Raw genomic sequence first — 21,132 nt, 5'->3', positions numbered from 1 at the left:
TGATTGACATAATCAACCTATGATCAAGTCTTTAATTTGGATCAGGTGTGTGAGTGCTTGGGCAAAAACAGAAACGTGCACCGCTTTGGGTCCCGAGGACCAAGATTGGAAAAAAGCTTCATTAAATCTGAAAAATGTCAATCACACTGCAACAAAATGCAAAAATGTTCAACAGGAACACAACTTCTTGGTTAGGGATTTTATTCTTTGTCATAACACATCAGAAGAAATTAGTTGTGGTGACATGAAGGTAACGTCTGGACATCAACACTGAATATGCCGCAGTGACAATGTCAGATCTTGCAAATCATGTCAGATAGGTATTTGTTTAATAGGACACAACACTGACATCAGGCGTGGATGTGTGCACATAGTGGTGACCGAAAAACTAGCCATCATATCTGCCCCATTTAACATAGCCTACATATACTTATTACTTTAATAATGTGGCAGTGTATGCAAACACAGAAAGGGCTCTATAGGTGCATTTTAGAGACTGGCATTTTTATCTTAATATCCTTCTCTTGACACCCTTGTTGAATTATTCAAAAGAACGTGACATTAAGTGTGATGAATAATGAATGAGTCGAGCATAGACAGCACTAAGCTGAAGCATCAGGTCTTTTTTCCACTCCCTACATGGAGGGGAAGCCCAGTGGCTGGACAGTAGGTGACAGATGGAACTGGGCTGAGATTCTGACCATTCGCATTAATGAAGCATCTGATCACAATACAGTTCTTGGATCTCAAAAGTAGATTTAGTTATGTAGAGTGGACATATTCATTTATGAATGCATGAAAATAAACTAAACGTATATATGGAAATTCGGCATTTATAATATTTGATTAAACAAAAAAAACAAATAAGCAATTCCTAGTACAATGAAAAATACATTTTACAATAAATGTCATCCCTGAGCTCCCTGAAAGTTTTCTCAAAGTAAATTTTCATTGTGCTGTAATTCCATTTATGTGCTATAAGTTTTGATGATGTTTGAAGGATCTTCCTCAATTATTATTTTTTTAAATCTTAAAGAATTGCTGCTAGTAGTATAGAGTAGTATAAAGAGTTTTCAATCAGGCTGTCTGCCTGCACTGGACCCACATGTATAATGTAGGGAGTAATAATACCCTGGTGTTGGTAACCCGTCTCTGAATTGTGCAACTCTATACACAGCACCCAGTTAACACTCCAGTTAACACTACAGTTAAAACTCCAGTTAACACTCCAGTTAACACTCCAGTTAACACTCCAGTTAACACTACAGTTAAAACTCCAGTTAACACTCCAGTCACTCTTAATGGCCTTTTTGAAATGGGGAAATGTCACTAAATTGTATTTTCCTAATTTAACCAAAGTTTGGGGACATGCTGTTCCCATGAATGTATTAAAATCTGTTTACACATTCACATAAAAATGAATCTGTACATGCTCACATATATGTGTACACAAACAAACTACTGCGTTTCACACAGACATTTGCAGCATCATGCCAACATGTCAGCAAACCACTGGTTGTCAAAGCACTGATTGTACTACCCATCCCTGCTATTTTATCAAGGCCAAAAGTAATAGTTTGATTAGTAGGCTCCAATGGAGTTGTTTTATGACTTTCTAATAAGAGATGGACAGTATTTCTGTAACATACTGTAAATACTTTATGCTGTCATTCTTATTACAGTCTGATTTATTTTGTTATAAGGAACTTTAGAAAGCGATGTTTTGTGTTTTACTACATACCTTTCAACAGTTCTGGTAGCGACTTGGTCTTATTCAGTGATTCGATCATAAGAATAGCAGTTACCATTACCAAGGCTGTTGTGGAGGTTCTGGGGTCCTTACACATATATTTTCAGGTTTCAAAGACAAAAACAACATGTCTTGTATTTAATTTAAGCTTTATAATAATATTAGGTAATAGTGTTTTTAAATGATAAATTGTATGTGTGTGTGTGTGTGTGCGCGCGCATATATGTGTCAGTTCTTTGACCCAGGTGAGGTGCTGTATGCATATGACAGCCCGGCAGGCTATGGTTTGATGGGTCTCCAGCTGCTGGCCTATGTGTGGTTCTGCTATGCTGTCCTGATCTCCCTGAAACACTACCCTGAGAAGCAACCCTTCTACATCCCCTTCTTCACTGCATACACCCTCTGGTGAGAGGCTACAGCTCCATAGTGCTCTAACTTCTTCCTGCTGTATGTCCTTGTCAAGTTCATTAACTTGAAAAAGCAACCCAATAAAGCCCATGCACTGTTCCACTCCACACTTCCTCATCCTAAATCACGCCTCCCTTCTCATTGTCATCCACAGTTTAATGGTTCTGTCTCTGTACTGTGCTGGCCCAACATGATTAAATTCTGTATAGTATCTTGCCATAAACACCTGGCAAAACAAAATTACCATGATGGCCAGCTGGTGGCGTAAATAAATACTCTTTCGTCCTTCAAAGGTCACTGTTTGACCTAATGTCATGAAAATTGGTACATAGATCCCAATTTGCCCCACAGACCTATACGGCCCCCTGTGATGGATTTTCCACCATTTTGATGGTAAAAACAGAAAATGGGCTACAACAGCAGAAGACCCCACCGGGTACCACTCATCTCCACTACAAATAGGAAAAAAAGAGGCTACAATTTGCACGAGCTCACCAAAATTGGACAGTTGAAGACTGGAAGAATGTTGCCTGGTCTGATGAGTCTCGATTTCTGTTGAGACATTCAGATGGTAGAGTCAGAATTTGGCGTAAACAGAATGAGAACATGGATCCATCATGCCTTGTTACCACTGTGCAGGCTGGTGGTGGTGGTGTAATGGTGTGGGGGATGTTTTCTTGGCACACTTTAGGCCCCTTAGTGCCAATTGGGCATCGTTTAAATGCCACAGCCTACCTGAGCATTGTTTCTGACCATGTCCATCCCTTTATGACCACCATGTACCCATCCTCTGATAGTTACTTCCAGCAGGAAAATGCACCATGTCACAAAGCTCGAATCATTTCAAATTGGTTTCTTGAACATGACAATGAGTTCACTGTACTGAAATGGCCCCCACAGTCACCAGATCTCAACCCAATAGAGCATCTTTGGGATGTGGTGGAACGGGAGCTTCGTGCCCTGGATGTGCATCCCACAAATCTCCATCAACTGCAAGATGCTATCCTATCAATATGGGCCAAAATTTCTAAAGAATGCTTTCAGCACCTTGTTGAATCAATGCCACGTAGAATTAAGGCAGTTCTGAAGGCGAAAGGGGGTCAAACACAGTATTAGTATGGTGTTCCTAATAATCCTTTAGGTGAGTGTATACTATAACAACTTGTGAACATTCATATCAACTGCAGGGTGGTGCTATAATGGGCCCATGTTGCTGTCAGCATACTTTTGGCCCAAGGGGGGCGCTGCATCATTCCTTTCGTGACACCTACCCACTGTCCTTTGAACACAATCTTGCTCTCGCAGCTTTCCCTCCCATCTCGGTATTTCCCCCCTCAGTATCTCTTCTCTCTCAATCTCTTATTTAACTCAATGTCCTCTGCTTCCTTTCCCTCTGGCAGGTTTTTTGCAGTGCCTGTCATGGCTCTGATAGCAAACTTTGGCATCCCTCGCTGGGCGCGGGAGAAGATTGTCAACGGCATCCAACTGGGCATCCACCTCTATGCTCACATCGTATTCCTTGTTAGTACATTTCTACACACTCTCACACACACACACACACACACACACACACACACTGTCTCAACGTTGCCGTTATGGTTCTTTTTTTTAATTGCATTTGCATTTCTTTTTGAACTGCGGTCATACGTTGCTAAATATATAAAATATATTTCAAGAACGTCTGGTAACTAGCTATGTCTTTCTACACAGATTGCATCTTAAATCCAGTTTTGTAAAACCATACAGTGCAACCAAGTGGTTTAAACTTTACTGCATCTAATCCCAGAGGGGACAAGGTGATGCTTAATTAAGGCAATTAACATTAATTGCTCCAGGGTGCTGTCAGTAATGGCTGATTCCTGTATGCATGTGTGTGTTGTAGTCATTTAGCAGATGCCTTGAAATTATTCACAAAATGATTTACCATAATCTACACATTTTAATATTTGTATATCAAATTTGGATCATCATGTTTGTAATTGCAGAGTTGTGTTCTTTAAATTCATGTATTTTATATATTTTTGGTATAATATAGTTTTGATTAATTTATGTTACGCTAAATCTACTGAGTTCTGTGTCTTGAGAATTTATTTTTGTATATCTGCAAAATTGCTTCAAGAAATGCTTGTATGTGGGATTGGGAAACATTTTTATAAGTTATATCTCTATGACCTCATCACCTGTCTGGTTAGTAACCCACTACCCTCCACACACACACAAACACACACACACACACGCATATTAACCATTCTCAGATATTTTTCAATATCTATGAGTCATATTGCTGTCATCACTGGCCTCTGCATCTATTCTTTGTCTCTGAAGCACGGTTCTGTTCTTATATGTGCTGTAATGTGCATACCATACAGTAAAAATTGGGTTGGATAAAAATTGTCAACCGACAATATCCTGATTATAACACGTTTTCCCCTCCACCCATCCCTCCCTTGCTATAGGCTATCACACGGCCCTCTGCGGCCAATAAGAACTTTCCCTACCATGTACGGACGTCTCAGATTGGAATCCTGCTCTCCAGTCCCAAGGCAGGAGTGGCTGGGGAGAGTTTCCCTCACCATGCCTACGGTAACAGCTCCTTCCTTGGTGACTCCCAGCCCAACTTCACAGAACTATTCTCCATCCAATCGGTGAGTGTATTTATGGTCTGAGGATCAAGTAACTTAAGGTAAAATGTTCTTTGTGTAATCTTTTGAGGTGGTAGGGCTCTGGGAGGTGAGACAGGGGATTTGGAAAAGGATGTGATGTATAGCTCTGGAAAAAACTTAAGAGACCACTGCAAAATTATCAGTTTCTTTGGTTTTAATATTCATTGGTGTGTTTGAGTAAAAAACACTTTTGTTTTATTCTATAAACTACTGACAACATTACTCCCAAATTCCAAATAAAAATATTGTAATTTAATGTATTAATTTGTAGAAAATATCTGGTCAAAATAACAAAAAAAAACATGCATTGTTTTCAGACCTCAAATAATGCAAAGAAAACAAATTCATATTCATTTTTCAACAACAAAATACTAATGCTTTAACTTAGGAAGAGTTCAGAAATCAATATTTGGTGGAATAACCCTGATATTCAATCATAGCTTTCATGCATCTTGGCATGCTCTCTACCAATCTGTCGCATTGCTGTTGGGTGACTTTATGCCACTCCTTACACAGAAATTTTAGTAGCTCTGCTTTTTTTGATGGCTTGTGACCATCCATCTTCCTCTTAATCAAATTCTAGAGGTTTTCAATGGGGTTCAGGTCTGGAGATTGGGCTGGCCATGACAGGGTCTTGATAAGGTGGTCCTCCATCCACACATTGATTAATCTGGCTATGTGGCATTGAGCATTGTCCTGCTAGAAAAAACAATTCTCAGAGTTGGGGTACATTGTCAAAGCAAAAGGAAGCAGGTGTTCTTCCAGGATAACCTTGTACTTGGTTTCATTCATGTGTCCTTCACAAAGACAAATCTGCCCGATTCCAGCCTTGCTGAAGTATCAAATTTATTTATAAAGCCCTTTTTATATCAGCAGTTGTCACAAAGTGCTTTTACAAAACACCCAGCCTTAAAACACAAGGAGCAAACAACAGTAGTGTTGAATTTCAGTGGCTAGGAAAAACTCCCTAAGAAAGCCGAAAATGTAGGAAGAAACCTAGAGAGGAACTAGGCTCAGAGGGGTAACCAGTCCACTTCTGGCTGTGCCAGATGAACATATTAAGAGTACAAATTGTAATAATAAATAAATGCATGTGGGCTAAGTCCAGAGTCTATTTAAACCTAGTCCAGGTTGGAAGCATGACCAGATGGACAAGGACAGCGACAACACGGGGGAGGGGGGGTCAGCAAAATGTAGAAAATCCTTAGATCTACAAGGATTTATAGAGAAGGAGGACTGACCCTACTCCCCCAGCACAATAATATAGCAGTGTAAGACCTTGGGGCTGAGACAGGTCATCCCCAGATCATCGCCTCTCCAGGTCTCCATCTAACCATTAGACGACCAGGTGTCGGGCAAAGCTGAAAATTTGACTTGTCAGAGAAGATGACCTTACTCCATTCCTCTACGGTCCAATCCTTATGGTCTTTTGCAGACTTTAGCCTGGCTCTACTTTGCTTCTCATTGATGAAGGGCTTTTTTCTATTTTTGCACGACTTCAGCCCTGCCCCTAGAAGCCTGTTTCGAACCATCCTCACCGTACACTTCACCCCAGCTGCTTTTTGCCACTCTTTTTGTAGGTCACTTGATGTCATCCTACGGTTATTGAGTGACATTCGAATGAGTTGACGGTCATCTCGGTCAGTGGACAGACTTTTTTCGTCCTTCTGTCACTTTGTTGTCCCCAGTGTCTGTTGCTTGACCTTGTTCTTATGAACAGCCGTCTTTAAAATGTTCAGGATGGAAGCAACCTGACGCTCACTGTATCCCTCTGCCAGTAAAGCCAGAATTTAACCCTTTCTTTTCCTTACTCAAAGCTTTTCTTTTCAACTCTTCTGTCATGCTTGAATGGTTATTTTTGTATTCAAATTACCTTTGAGGTAGTACTTGCACTGTTTTTGCCATCCAGCTGGTCCTATTGCAAGAGGATAGATACTTTTCCTTGTTAAATTAGATTTGGTTCAGGTAATGACATAATTAGTACCTCATAAAGTAAAATGAGGTGAGCCTGTGTTGGAATTTAACACTGGAATGGAATGGCTGCCATACATGTAGAGATGCTGATTAAAGAAAGATTAGGAGTGGTCTCTTAATTTTTTCCAGAGCTGTATGTACAACCCAGGGTGACATTTAACATTTTAACCTTGAACGCTGTCTGTTGCAGGGCCAACTGAAGACTGTGGAGGAGACGGTAGCTGGGAAAGGCCAGGAAGTGCAGAGGAACAGTGAGCATAAGATCATCACCACCACGGCCGACCTGTCGTCACCCAACCCCGCCCCCCTCTCTCACCCTCTACCCCCCCTCCTCTCCACCCACTCCCCTCTTCCCCCTCCACGACTCCCCTCCCACTTCACTGAGTACTTCAGCATGCAGGGGGGAGGGGGGTTGAGCACCAAGGCGTGAGACGGAGGAACATGGACAGAGTGTGAAGGAGAGAGCGAGAGGAAGATCCAGAGAGCACAGGACGCATGAGGGGAAAAGAGGGATGGATGGAAAGATGCAGAAAAGGAGAAGTCATGAAAAGCAGTCATGCGGAATGGAGTCCTTAAACCTCCCATTTTCTCCTCTGAATGGTGAAAATGGGAATGAGAGAAATAAAGGAGTGAAAAGGTGCTGAGCTTGTGAGTAAGCAATAAATATTTGAACGTGACCAGGGAGAGAGGCATGGGGAGGATCAGACTAGCGTATTGGGGATGTGTGCTAAGAATGCACAGTGGAAACTGTACAAAACTCTCACGAACACTTTTATTTAAGAATTTATAAGGCATCGATGGAGGGGCCAAGGGAGAAGTGTACATAGCTGATGCAAATGAGTCTTACCGTTAATCTTAAATAGTTGCAGAGTTTATATTAGAAAGGGGAAGCTTTTTTCACGTTGTTGAATTCCTTGTGGTGCTGTGACCATTGAAATTCTCATGCCATTACATTGTTCCAGTGTAAATGCTTCACTCCTTTCCTAAAACAATATGTTTGAATTAATTTTTTGGTTTGACCAGTTTTTATATAAAAAATGTTTATCTAATCTCTATATAGAATATATTGGGAGGATTTATATTCTTCTATATGTTGATTGCACCGGGCTGTTCAAGATGGCAGATGTTTAAGTTAACAATGTTCAGTTTACTGTGGACCCCTAAGGTACTTGTAAAACAAGCATGTATGTATTGTACTCTGTATCACCAAACAGATATACTCCATGTGCTCATACAGTGAGTGTGCTTGTTGTACCCCCCAAAACAATAATTGTGTATATTTCATACAATGTAGGCTACTGACGAGGTCCTAATGTTTATTAGATCTTTACGCTACTGTAGCTGTGTCATTATCCACAGTCAGCTGTTTCAACTCCGAATACAGTTCAGTTTTCACTGGAGTGCAAAATAGATGCTTGCTCTGAAATGTAATTACTTGATGTATGTAGACCTTGGTGAATGTATTAATGCAATAGAGCACAAGGACTGGGGTGGTTTTAAAAGTGATTTTATTTTCTACATATAAATCTTACTTATAGCTTGTTTTATTTTCAATTTCAGCCTCCATCCTTGACACATGATTTAAGGAGGGAAGGTTGTCCACAGAGGATATGAAGTAACTTCACGATCACAACCCGCCCCCTCCCTGTCCTGACTAGTATGTAATGATATTATGCCAAATCTGTACATGTACAACCATGTCCCTCAGTGAAGTTCTACAGTACATCTGATACTGTATGAGGGGCTTGCTCATTGTTGTTTATCCACAAGTAAGGCTATTAGTTCTTCCTGACCATATGACCTTCCCAGGGAAAACACCTTGCCCTGATTACAAAGTGAAGGAAACCCTTTAGTGTTTTCTGTGAAAGTATTAGCACCGCGTTTTGGTCTTTCCTGCATGGAGCTCTTCAAAATGAGGGCTTTTTAATGGGACCATACGTACCTACCCACAGACTACATTAAGTCATATTCCGATATCAAGTATCTGAATTACCTGTTACCTGTAGATATGGTCTTATTTATAAATGTCATCATTATTAGGCAATTTAATACATTTGAAACCTGTATCCGAATAACTGTGGTTTAGATTCAATCATACTGACATTTGCATTGTGTTTGTTTTGTAGTGTGGTAGGTGGATTTGCATTACAGCTGTCAAATTCACAAACAACTGATTGTGTTACCTTATTTTTGAAACAACCATTGGATCATAAGTTAATCAATCACTTTTATTTTATTTGAATCCCATTTTACATCAGCAGTAGTCACAAAGTGCTTATATAGAGACCCACCCTAAAACCCCAAAAAGCTAGCGAAAACAAGAAATATGCGCAGTGATTGAGAAAAACTTCCTAGTAAGGCCAGAGCCTAGGAGGAAACCTAGAGAGGAACAGGACTTTGATGGGAGCCATAGATAAGTGGGACAACCAGGTGGGCTGTGGGCAGTGACAGCAGGAGGCATCAGGCAGAAGCCAGAATCCAGATGGACTCTAGTCCCCCTCACATCAACTATTGCAGCGTGAAAACTAGGGACTGAGATTGTGGGCCAGGGGGTCCGCAGACACTGTGTGGCCCTGTTCAAAAGGGGTGGGGGGATGGCGTAGTAGCTAAAGGCATCCTCACCTGAGATTGGGGCAGAGGGCAGTCCTCCCAGCTGTACGCATAAACCCAGTCGTCCCAGTCTTGACCCCGTAGTTGACCTTCACACCCCGGGGCTAGACTACACTTGATTATAGACCCTACTAAAGACATTAGTGTTCAGGAAAGACTGAAAGGTGCAGCTCTCACATTAATCAGCAGAACATTCCAAATGAATGGACGTCTATAGGAAAAAGCCCCGTCTTCAGGAGTTTGCTTAGACACTCCAGGTACAGTAAAGAGGCCTGTTTCTTATAGGTACATACAGATACACTACTGTTCACAAGTTTGTGGTCACTTAGAAATGTTTTTGCTTTCAAAAGAAAAGAAAAAATATCCATGGACAAAACAGCAAATTGATCGGAAATGTTGTAAATGACTATTGGAGCTGGAAACGGCTCATTTTCAATGGAATATCTCCATAGGCGTACAGAGGCCCATTATCAGCAACCATCAGTCCTGTGTTCCAAGGCATGTTGCATTTGCTAATCAAAGTTTATCATTTTAAAAGGCTATGTGATCATAAGAAAACCCTCTTGCAATTATGGTAGCACCGGTGAAAACCTGTGCTGATTAAAGAAACAATAAAACTGTCCATCTTTTGACTAATTGAGTATCTTCAGCATCAGCGTTTGTGAAGAAAATGAATTTTCTTCTGAAACTCGTCAGTCTATTCTTGTTCTGAGTAATGAAGGCTAATAGCTTACCTTTCAAAAAGAAGGACATTTCTAAGTGACCCGAAACTTTTGAACTGTAGTGTAAGAATGGCCTGAACATTTCAGAGAGATAAGTAGGAGCACATCCATGTAAGGCATTCTGGTTTACAGAAAAACATTCAAATCAGCCCTAGCATTAACAGGAAGCCAGTGTACTGTAGGGGGGCTACTACTGGAGAGATGTGATCAAATTTATTGGTTCTAATCAAGATTCCAACAGCCATATTTGGCATTTTTGGCACCTTTCTCTAAAGGTGCTCAGCAGTTTTTTGTCATATTTGAATGACCTGCCCTTTTCCAAATTTTTTATGATGCCACTGGTCCTAAACACTGGACTGCTTACGCTGTGCAGAACAGAACAGTCATCCTTACTCAACACGCTTTTTTGTTTTGTCAGCACCATTAGTTGGGGGCTCTGTTGTCAGGTGGTCCTTTTCCTCTTAGGTTAAATTATATTGACAGCTACAAAATTAACTAGCGACCAAAAACCTAAACACCAGAACCTCCGCTGCTCTTATCCTAAGCATCCCAGACTCGACAGGCTCTTGCTGCGTTACATCTAAAATCTTTCCACAAGACAAAACAACTGAATTGAAGTGATAGGCAATTCACATTATTATGCCCCTTCCTCTTGTTCTGGTTCCTGTTACATGTGGTTTTCCTCCATCTGGCCATTCACAAATTTACAAAAACCTAGTTTGAAAGGAATTAAATGTGACAACACGGCTTAAGATGACAATGTTGTTGGACAAAGAACATCAGTGACTAAGAAACCATACTAAAAATTGTTGTGTTGATAACGTTGGGACATTTTCATTCCACAAAGCTAACTAGCTAACCACACCAGAAATTCCCTATGCGATGGCTAATGCTAACTGTGTTTTGTAACCGATTTGTCTGCTCCGCAGTTATACCTCAAAAAAACCTGCGGATGTTGTGGGCCAACAGTGGTAACCCCTTGATCTGATTGAGGCATGCTTTCATTCAAATCTACAATTTCAGTATTAATGATAGTCTTTAAAAGGAGGTTATTCTTAAGTTTGCCACAAATGACTTTTTTCTTTTAAAGCATGGACATCATGAAAGTACTCAATCAAAATGTTAAATTATATGTATTTATTTTAAACTTGTATGAAACCAACATAAAACATGAATCTGTTTTAATTTAATAATTTTCTATTTAAATCTGGAAAAATGGAAGATGGTGGTAAACTTACTCTTTAAGTTTATGATTAACCTATTGTTGTGCTGTAGAAAATGTCTGGAGTAGGCTTGGGTTAGTCTGATGGGCACTGTACATGTTATGTACATAAGAAAAGTCAAAGATGTTTAATCTGTAAAAAAATGAATAATGGAATTAGAGTACTAACAGTGTAAAATATGTTCTGGTGTTTTAAAGCTTTTGTCTCTGTAGGTGTTTATAATCGGCTCTATGCCAATACAAATGTATTGTTGTCCATGGTTGCCGATGCTATTCTTGAATGAACAGATTAATATGACTAGCTGACTAGTTCCATTCATCCAGACTGTACAATAAAACTGCATGGTCCACTTATCTAATTACAAACACACAAGCGTTGGAGTGAAGGGGGATGAGTGACCGAGGGTTTTGTATGCACGACAACTTACAGCACAGCTTCCGGGTTACCCCAAGAGGTCTGGTTATGAGCACATCACTGAAGCACTGTTCAAGATTAATTCATTTTAGTAGTGCCAAATTAGGATATTCTGAATATGCTGTAATACATTGTGCCAAATTAAAATTGTTGGTTTTATTAAACGACTTGTCTGTTTCTTTCATACTTTTGCTAACCTGTCAATGTGTATGAGTGCATTTGTGTTGTAAAAGAACCAAGGCTTTTGTGTAAAACAACTCCATCTTGTTACAGTAACATTATTATTCAGGCACCAATATCATAATTGTAGTACTTACAGGCAGGCAAATCACTAAAGCAAAGAAATGTGGTAGTCCAATTGAATGTAAAAGCAATAGGTTTGGGTCAATCATGGGGAATCAATTACCACAATGTAATGCCAAACTCTAGAGCAGCAGCTTAAATCTGAATAAAATTGAGAAGTTTATGGCTCAAAACAGTAGGCTAAGGTGATTGCCTATATCGAATATCCAGCCTCTATGTGCTGATTATGCTTATTCTAAATCAGTAGAGGGATTAATAAGAGCCCATCAGACCTTGAAAAGAATGAAAAGCTTGGAGGACATGTTTCAAGCTGAAGCACATCTGATTAAAGCAGAGTAATGTCACCAACAGTAAAAAAAAAGTTTATAGACAAATCAGCAGTCATCTTCAGTGGGGTTCATACTAAGTAATTTAGGGTTCTATTCAATCCATGGTGAAAAAGTTCAGTATTACACCGTATTTGAAATTGAAATGCCAATGTTGTATGTCGAATTAGTCCGAAATGTATTTCACAATATGTAACACGAATTGAATAGTGATTACTGATTACAGTTTCTGTTCTGAGACCCACTAGTCTTTTTGTGTTTTCTAATGACACAAAGAACCCAAACCAATGTTTCCAAGTCAGGACCTGGTCTGAATCTGTGTGAACTGAACATGCGAGAAGCATCAGTGAATCCCTAAAAGGGTTTATTCAGGAAGGTGAAACGTTCCAGAATTGTGATAAATAAAAAAAAAAATGGCAGAACAGACATTTGCCTAATGTCAATGGGTGACTGGTTTCATTGTGACTCAACCATGGCTGCTGCCTGCTGTGCCTGCTCTTCTCTGTAGCCTTTAAGGAGCTGGTTGATGAGCGTGAGTTCATTTTCACGTTTGGCTGGCTGTAGTGGCGGGAACGGGTTTCCTTTGTACTCCAGCACAGCCATGGCAGCCTTGTCAAGGTTCTCTCTGTTGGGTATACGGGCCATGCGTGTGTAACCTTTCGGCTGGGCCTCAAACCTGGGAGCAAGAACCTTGAAGAGTTTTGGGATCAAATCCTTTTCCTGAAACCACAGAGAGAAAAGGAAATATGATGATGACCCAAAGAACCAGGAATACTCATAGAAATCTGGAAGACAAAAGCAAAACAAAGTTGAAGGCACTGGGTCTGAGTAACTTAATGAAACTAGAAGAAAAAAACGATGATAAAGGAGTACCGTGAGCCAAAAGTTGGCCATTTTCATCGCTTTTGTATCAGTGTCTCCTTTCTTGGCGTAGTCAATCAACTGCAAAACAGCATTGAACGTTTGTTAACAACAAACTCAAACCTCAAAAATAGTCAGAAGCCTACCGTACAGGGATATTACTTCTAGAAAATAGTCAGGAGCCTACCAAACAGGTATATTACCTCTAGAAAATAGTCAGGAGCCTACTAAACATGGATACTACTTCTAGAAAACAGTCAGGAGCCTACTAGACAGGGATATTACTTCTAGAAAACAGTCAGGAGCCTACCAGACAGGGATATTACTTCTAGAAAACAGTCAGGAGCCTACCAGACAGGGACATTACTTCTAGAAAACAGTCAGGAGCCTACCAGACAGGGACATTACTTCTAGAAAACAGTCAGGAGCCTACCAGACAGGGATATTACTTCTAGAAAACAGTCAGGAGCCTACCAGATAGGGATATTACTTCTAGAAAGCAGTCAGGAGCCTACCAAACAGGGATATCACTTCTAGCAGAAGTGGCAATGTGGCTGTGTTGGGTAATTGTAGCCAAATATCAGTTTGCGTAAAAAGGTAACGTCACCATTCATGTTCTCACCTTTTCTGCATAAAACCGAACTTCGTCTGCTCTTCCTAGAGTGGTCTCTATCCTTTCGTGCTTAACAAGCCCGGTAAGAATGTTCCGAAGCATGTTTAATCGGGACTCGGGACCAAGACCCATTTTACGGGCAACTCGGCCATGGGATATCAACATCTGCAAAGTTAGCCGCATTTTATCGAAATCAGATCAATATACTTTTTTTGAAACAGATGTTCTTAAGGATGGTGGCTATACGACTACTAATAGACTTCCTGAGGTCGCGGGTTCCCAAGCGTGTTGTATTTTGATTACTACTATAGCATTAAGTCAGTAGCACAAAGAGTACTTCCGGGTCATGATATTTCACAATAAAAATCCATTATAACCAGTAATAACGGGACAGTGTTAATCACTACTATTTATTATATAATTGTCAATTTCTAACAATGACTGGTCTTTATATTTAACAGCTACTTTTATTTAAATTTGGGTTCAAAACCTGTTCAATGGTCAAGTAAAATGCCCATTTATTGCCCCCCAGTGCAATACAACAGGGCTATTCGACTACAGTCCTGGAGCGCCGAAACACATCCTCAATTTCTAAAAAGGTTTCAGACCTGGGACACTGGTTGATTGGAATTAACTACGAGGTAAAAAATAAATAATCCATGACTAGAGTTGAATAGCCCTGTAATACACTGTAAATGAAATATAGGTTGGATTACAGAGAGAATAACTACTAGCTAAGTGGGGAGGAAAAGATTCAGTAATGTCCCCACTAATCAAATAACTTGTTTACGGTTTACTGAGTCTTTGATTTAGAATTTCTCTAAACATTTCTACTTTTGGCATTATGGAAAGCACATTTTGAGTTAGATCTACCGATTTTTACTACACACCTATATTTTGAAGAAAAAATACCATAAAGCAATGTCTTAATTGCTGACACTGTTGCTGTCGTGTCGTGACCGGTCGTGACGCAAATGACAGCTATGACATTGCCGATACACCACTTACCGATGTCCGTGTGGATAAACAGGATTCAGAAGAAAAATTGTTCCACTTCACAATATTCTGTTCACTCAATTTCATGAGTAATTTCGCTTTGTTAGTTATTATTAGATTTGTATATGTTGAATAGATATGTTTCACATTTGAAATAAAAAAGGATGATATCTGAATAAAAACTAAAATGACTGTAATTAAGGTGATCTTATCCCTTGACATTTCTTTTGAAATTGTAATAAAATATGCATAAATGTAATTTTATTGATACATTTTGTACAATGATAATACATTTTTCCTTCAAAGTTTCGAGTCAAACACAAACCTGTAATCATTACTCAAACAATTTGATACATTTTAAGGAGGATGATGTGGAGAATCATCCTAATGAAGAGTTTGAGCTGGCCAATCAGCAGTTTAGTGAAGGATGAGATAGCCAATCAGCAGTTTAGCGAAGGATGAGATGGCCAATCAGCAGTTTAGTGAAGGATGAGATGGTCAATCAGCAACCTACACTCACACATATATTTCATGAGAGTATATTCAAACACCATTCATTTTTTGGGTACCCAGACTCATTCCTACACAGAAAATCTGCTTTTAATATGTACATTATCTCTGGCTGAAAATTGACCAGTGAGTGTATACATTATTCATAGATCATTCAGTATGTTTAAGTATGCTCATAATACATTAGGCTTTTGCTCCTGTCAATCATTATTAGGTCTCATTTCAATTAAATCACACATCATTTTCAAATAAGTTATTTTTGCAATTGTCAAATTACTGTAATTCACAGACTGGATGTGAGTATAATTTTTTTTTAAACGGTCCCTATATGCTATAATTTTTCAGAATTTAAAGTTTGTGGACATGGAATTAATGTTGTAAATAACATTGTGAATTGCAACTGTATGGTCATTATTTATTTCCAAGCACTGGCTCTTATTCATTCAATTTGTCCAATTAGTGCCAGAAGCTGAGCCCTAAATACTGTGAAACTATGATCAGGCCTATGATTGTCACTCCTCTTTAGTTCAGAGGACGCAGCGTCCTTGATTCCCAAAAATAATTTAACATTTTGTCAGACCACAGGACAGTTTTCGACTCTCAGACCTCAATCCATCATAAGCTCGGGCCAGAGAAGGCAACGGTTGTTCTGGATAGTTTACATACCCTAGAATGTTTGGCCTTGTTACAGACACACAAGGTGACACCCACAGGTGAAAATGGCAATAAAAGATGAATTTCCAAACCTGTGGTTTTTAATTTGCAATTAGGGTCTGTGTATAAATTGTCAATTAGTTTGTTTGCTCTCACATGGATGCACTGAGCAGGCTAGGTACTGAGCCATGGGGAGCAGAAAAGAACTGTCAAAAGACCTGCGTTACAAGGTATCAATCACTTATTAAGAAATTGAAAATTCTGGGATCTCTTGAAACCAAGTCAAGGTCAGGTAAACCAAGAAAGATTTCAGCCAAAACTGCCAGAAGAATTGTTCGGGATACAAAGAAAAACCCACATGTAACCTCAGGAGAAATACAGACAGCTCTGGAAAAAGCCGTTGAGGTTGTTTCAAGGAGCACAACACAACCATACCTGAAATAAATGTGCTGCATGGTTGAGTTGCCAGAAAGAAACCTTTACTGCGCCAATGCCACAAAAAAGCATGGGACGCTCTTGGACTTTCCAACAAAACAGTGACCCTAAGCACAAGGTCAAGTCGACCCTCCAGTGGTTACAGCAGAAAAAGGTGATGGTTCTAGAGAGGCCATCACAGTCCCCTGACCTTAATATCATCGAGCCACTCTGGGGAGATCTCAAACGTGCGGATCATGCCAGACGACCAAAGACTTTGCATGACCTGGAGGCATTTTGCCAAGGCAAATGGGCAGTTATACCACTTGCAAGAATTCGGGGCCTCATAGCCAACTATTACATAAGACTGCATGCTGTCATTGATGCTAAAGGGGCAATACACAGTATTAAGAACTAAGGGTATGCAGACTTTTGAAATTGAAATGCCAATGTTGTATGTCGAATTAGTCCGAAATGTAATTTTTTTTCTTTGTTGCCATGTTTTGTTGAATGATTGTGCCATTCTGTTATGACTTATAGTTAAATGTAAATCCCATAATAAATATTGCTCACTTTTCTTTACAAATGGTACATATATTACCAATTCTCTAAGGGTACGCAACCTTTATGGTTTCTTCTTTGCTTGGTAGAGTTTTAACATGCATTTGTGGATGCAGCGACGTAATGTGTTCACAAGGGTTTTCGGTAGTATTCCTGAGCCCATGCAACTATTTCCACTACAGAATCATGTCTGTTTTAATGCAGTGCCACCTAAGGGGTCCGAAGATCACGGCTATCGAATATTGGTTTTCGGCCTTGTCCCTTGCATATAGAGATTTCTCTGGATTCTCTGAATCTCTTGATGACATTATGTACTATAGATGATGAGATCCCCAAACTCTTGACAATTTTACGTTGAGAAATGTTATTATATTTGATTGATTGATTCTTAAACTGTTGCACTATTTGCCTGCACAGTCTTTCACAGAGCGGGGAACCCCTCCCCATCCTCAATTCTGACAGACCTATCCCCTCCGGAATGACCTTTTGAGTTCCCAATCGAGTTACTGACCTGTTGCCTATTGACCTAATTAGTTGTGTGATATTCCACCATATATTCTTTTGCATTACACAACAGTTCCATGCGATGGTTGCCTCTGGACCAACTTTTTTTAAACATGTTGTCAGCATCAAATTCAAAGTGGGCATATTTTTCTCAGGAAACAATAAAATGTCTCAGTTTCAAAATTTGATGTGTTGTTTTTGACTATTTTCTGTGTTTCTGTGAACGTCATCATTACCGTCTCCCACCTGCTGTCCCAGGTATAAATAGAGCGACATTCAATTCTGTCATCAACACGTGGTTAAGAATAATTTTCCCTGTTAGGTTCCCAATTCCCTGTTAGGTTCCCAAATCCTTAACATTTATCCCACATATCTGACCAGAATGAATGTTTTTAAGGAAGTACAATTAAAAATCTTTAAGATTTAGTTTCAAACCTGAGCATTTTTGAGAATTGGTTAACAACTTTGAGAGCGGATTTTACATGAGTTTCATTTATAGAAATTGCTTTGAAGAAACAGTTTTGGACTAATAGACACAGTATTTGTGCTGCAATTAGAAATAACAGGGGCAAGGTGGGACAGCCTTGACAGATTCCTTTTTTTAATGTAAAATCTAGAAGTTCCATGAGCTAATTTGACACAGCTATTTCTACTATTAAATGTGTCATATACAGTGGGGAGAAAAAGTATTTGATACACTGCTAATTTTGCAGGTTTTCCTACTTACAAAGCATGTAGAAGTCTGTATTAGGAGATTGCTGAGATTAGGAGCACTCCCTTTAGGAGTGTGCTCTTAATCTCAGCATGTTACCTGTATAAAACACACCTGGGAGCAATAAATCTTTCTGATTGATAGGGGATGAAATACTTATTTCACTCATTAAAATGCAAATCAATTTATAACATTTTTGACATGCGTTTTTCTGGATTTCTGGCGGACCGCGTAAGTGGAGCCGGCCAAGAAGAGCGGACATGCGAACTATATCTCACAAAATTTAGTACACCCCTCAAATTTTTGTAAATATTTGAGTATATCTTTTCAAGTGACAACACTGAAGAAATTGCACTTTTCAAAAAAAATTCCACATGGCCCAATTAGCCATTTTCCCTCCCTGGTGTCATGTGACACGTTAGTGTTACAAGGTCTCAGGTGTGAATGGAGGAAACTTTGCAGACTAAAACCTCCAGTCACTACATTATAGTAAGCCCGAAATAAGACAGTTTATGGTTAGAGTGCAACTGTTTCTGGTGGATTTTCGAAGTATGTATCCCTGCATGCATTTTGGATCAGGATACACAAACACATTTGCTGGCTACAACATACAGTAGTTACGTTATAGTGTGCCTAAAATTGTATACGGTTATATTGCAACTGTTTCTGGCATGGAAACGTTCATCTTCAGTCTCGCTAGAAATTGCTAAGAAGTTAGTAAATACTAGTAACCCTATTACTGGCTAATAAGCTGTTCAAACGGCAGTGGCAAAAGCTAACAGTTCATAGATGCTATTTGTGGTGGAGGTAAACTTAATAAGAAACATTAGTCAGTTTAACACAATGCTCAATAGTGTTTAGCGACTAGTGAAATGCATAATGCTGTGGCGTTGTGGTTAGTGACAGTGCCTATCATGTGGAAGACTCAAGTTTGAATCTATTGTGAACAACGCCATTTATTTATTTTATTTCGATGATTCTCTCGTCGTTTCACTTGATGAAAAAGTTAGTTATCTTCGCCTTTATTGATAGTATTTGTATCAATGTCATTCACAAACTGAAAAAAAAAGTATGTTGTTATGCCATGAAAGAAAAAAATATTTTCTCATGCCATGAAATGAAATCGCTTTGGCAGACTCGCTAGCAATTGCTCAATTCCTATGACTAGTCCAGTAAGTTAGTAGACCCTGGTAAAGCCTATTACTGGCTAATAATCTGTTCAAACGGCCAGCAAAAGCTAACTGTTCATAGACGCTATTTGTGGTGGAGGTAAACTTAGTAAGAAACGTTAATTAGTTTAACTGAATCAATGTAATTCACGAATGGCCAATTAGCTGTTAAAACGGCTAGTGGCAAAGGAGGATTTGTTCAGGATAGAGACAAGAGGATATACTGACACCCAGCAAATATGCAGCTTCGTGGTGTAGTGGTTAACGACAGTCTTTCATGTGGGAGACCCAGGTTTGAATGTCAAGATGGCAACATTTTCTATTGCGGGTCAGCTGAACTAGCTTGCCTGGTTTCTTGTTGGATTAGGTGTTAGGTGTCCAATTGATAATACATGACCATATTAAAGTCACCGCTCAAAATTATTTTAGCTGAGGTATATTTTGACATCATATCAATCAGTAAAGTATCAAATTATTTTAGTAATTTATTTTTACGTGAGTTTGAGCAATACTTATATACTGTATGTTGCATAAAAAAATAAATACAAAATACAAGGATATAATAAGAATAATCTAATGGCCATTTGTGTCCACTGAGGTAATGAGAACCTCAGCATTTAAGTATCCATTCAGAACCCTGAAACTGGTTAGGAGTCAACTTGCTGGCATTTTTGTTTGAGCTAGTAGTTTAGACTAGCTAAAGTGGGCTACAGTTTTGTAAACAAAGCCAATTGCCAGATAAATCCTCCTCACAGACAGATTTGCGTTTACCAGTTATTTTCAAACCCTATAACGTTTGCTGCATTCACTTCCACTGTAGGATGAAGAGAGTCTTCCTTTTAAAAATTGAAATAACTCAAAATGTTTATAATTCCAAAACGTATGTGTTAAAAAATAGCCAACCTTTCCTTTAAACACAGGTAACTAGCTATATAATTATATGTACTGTATATACAATACACAGCCATGGTTCTGTGTTTTGTGCCAGGTTGTAATCATATGGAGTGAGTAATTGCAAACAGTTTTACCGGTTTCCCAACAACGAAGCTAAGAAGCGCCGGTAGATCTGGCTTATAAGGTGAATCGCTAGGTACCTAGCTAAATATACAGTAACATTATACTTCAGTAGGCCTACTAGCTACGACAATGTAGCTACGTACCTAACGTTAGCTAATAGGCTATTGGCTGTAGTTGGCCATCCTCAAAACCACCAGACAAAATTAGCTGGTTAGCTCTGAAGATAATTAATGCAGTGTCGCTATGGCTTATGGTTAGTGTAGTTTTGGGGCTTTTAGAAAGATAAAACACATTTTTCTTAATTTTTATGGACAGAATTTCTAGGCGCAGCCAGGGGCCGGAGGGTGTCAGGTTTGGGGACCACACAATTTCGTCTCTGCTCTTTGCAGATGATGTTGTCGTGTTGGCCCCTTCTAACCAGGACCTTCAGCATGCGCTGGGACGGTTTGCAGCCGAGTGTGAAGCAGTGGGGATGAAAATCAGTACCTCCAAATCCGAGGCCATGGTCCTCAGTCGGAAAAGGGTGGCTTGCCCACTTCAGGTTGGTGGAGAGTGCCTGCCTCAAGTGGAGGAGTTTAAGTATCTAGGGGTCTTGTTCACGAGTGAGGGAAGGATGGAACGGGAGATTGACAGACGGATCGGTGCAGCTTCTGCAGTAATGCAGTCGATGTATCGGTCTGTCGTGGTGAAGAAAGAGCTGAGCCGCAAGGCGAAGCTCTCGATTTACC

General features: G+C 39.6%; 2 protein-coding genes across 3 annotated transcripts in view; one reads left to right on the top strand and one right to left on the bottom strand.

The window, feature by feature from the left end:
- The window catches only part of tmem145 (transmembrane protein 145), a 34,580-nt gene extending 22,652 nt beyond the window's left edge, over positions 1-11,928 (top strand). Inside the window, exons 12-16 of one of the 2 annotated variants that reach the window (XM_010894126.4) lie at positions 1,983-2,155; positions 3,559-3,679; positions 4,615-4,803; positions 6,986-7,046; positions 8,356-11,928. In XM_010894126.4, the coding sequence (XP_010892428.1) occupies positions 1,983-2,155; positions 3,559-3,679; positions 4,615-4,803; positions 6,986-7,046; positions 8,356-8,375 (564 nt within the window). In that variant the 3' untranslated portion in view covers positions 8,376-11,928. Of the gene's footprint in view, positions 1-1,982; positions 2,156-3,558; positions 3,680-4,614; positions 4,804-6,985 lie in introns of both variants that reach the window. The other variant, XM_010894125.4, reaches the window with a different exon arrangement.
- Positions 11,929-12,741: 813 nt separating this feature from the next.
- mrpl17 (mitochondrial ribosomal protein L17) lies at positions 12,742-14,176 on the bottom strand. Its single transcript, NM_001310860.1, is given in 3 exon segments — positions 12,742-13,113; positions 13,267-13,335; positions 13,877-14,176. Coding segments are annotated over 3 exon segments (507 nt in total). The 5' UTR covers positions 14,051-14,176; the 3' UTR covers positions 12,742-12,849.
- Positions 14,177-21,132: the final 6,956 nt, after the last annotated feature.

This window comes from Esox lucius, chromosome 20, assembly GCF_011004845.1.
Source record: "Esox lucius isolate fEsoLuc1 chromosome 20, fEsoLuc1.pri, whole genome shotgun sequence".
Lineage (NCBI taxonomy): Eukaryota > Metazoa > Chordata > Actinopteri > Esociformes > Esocidae > Esox > Esox lucius.
Note: the sequence above shows the minus strand (reverse complement) of the source record. Positions and strands in the feature narration are given on the sequence as shown.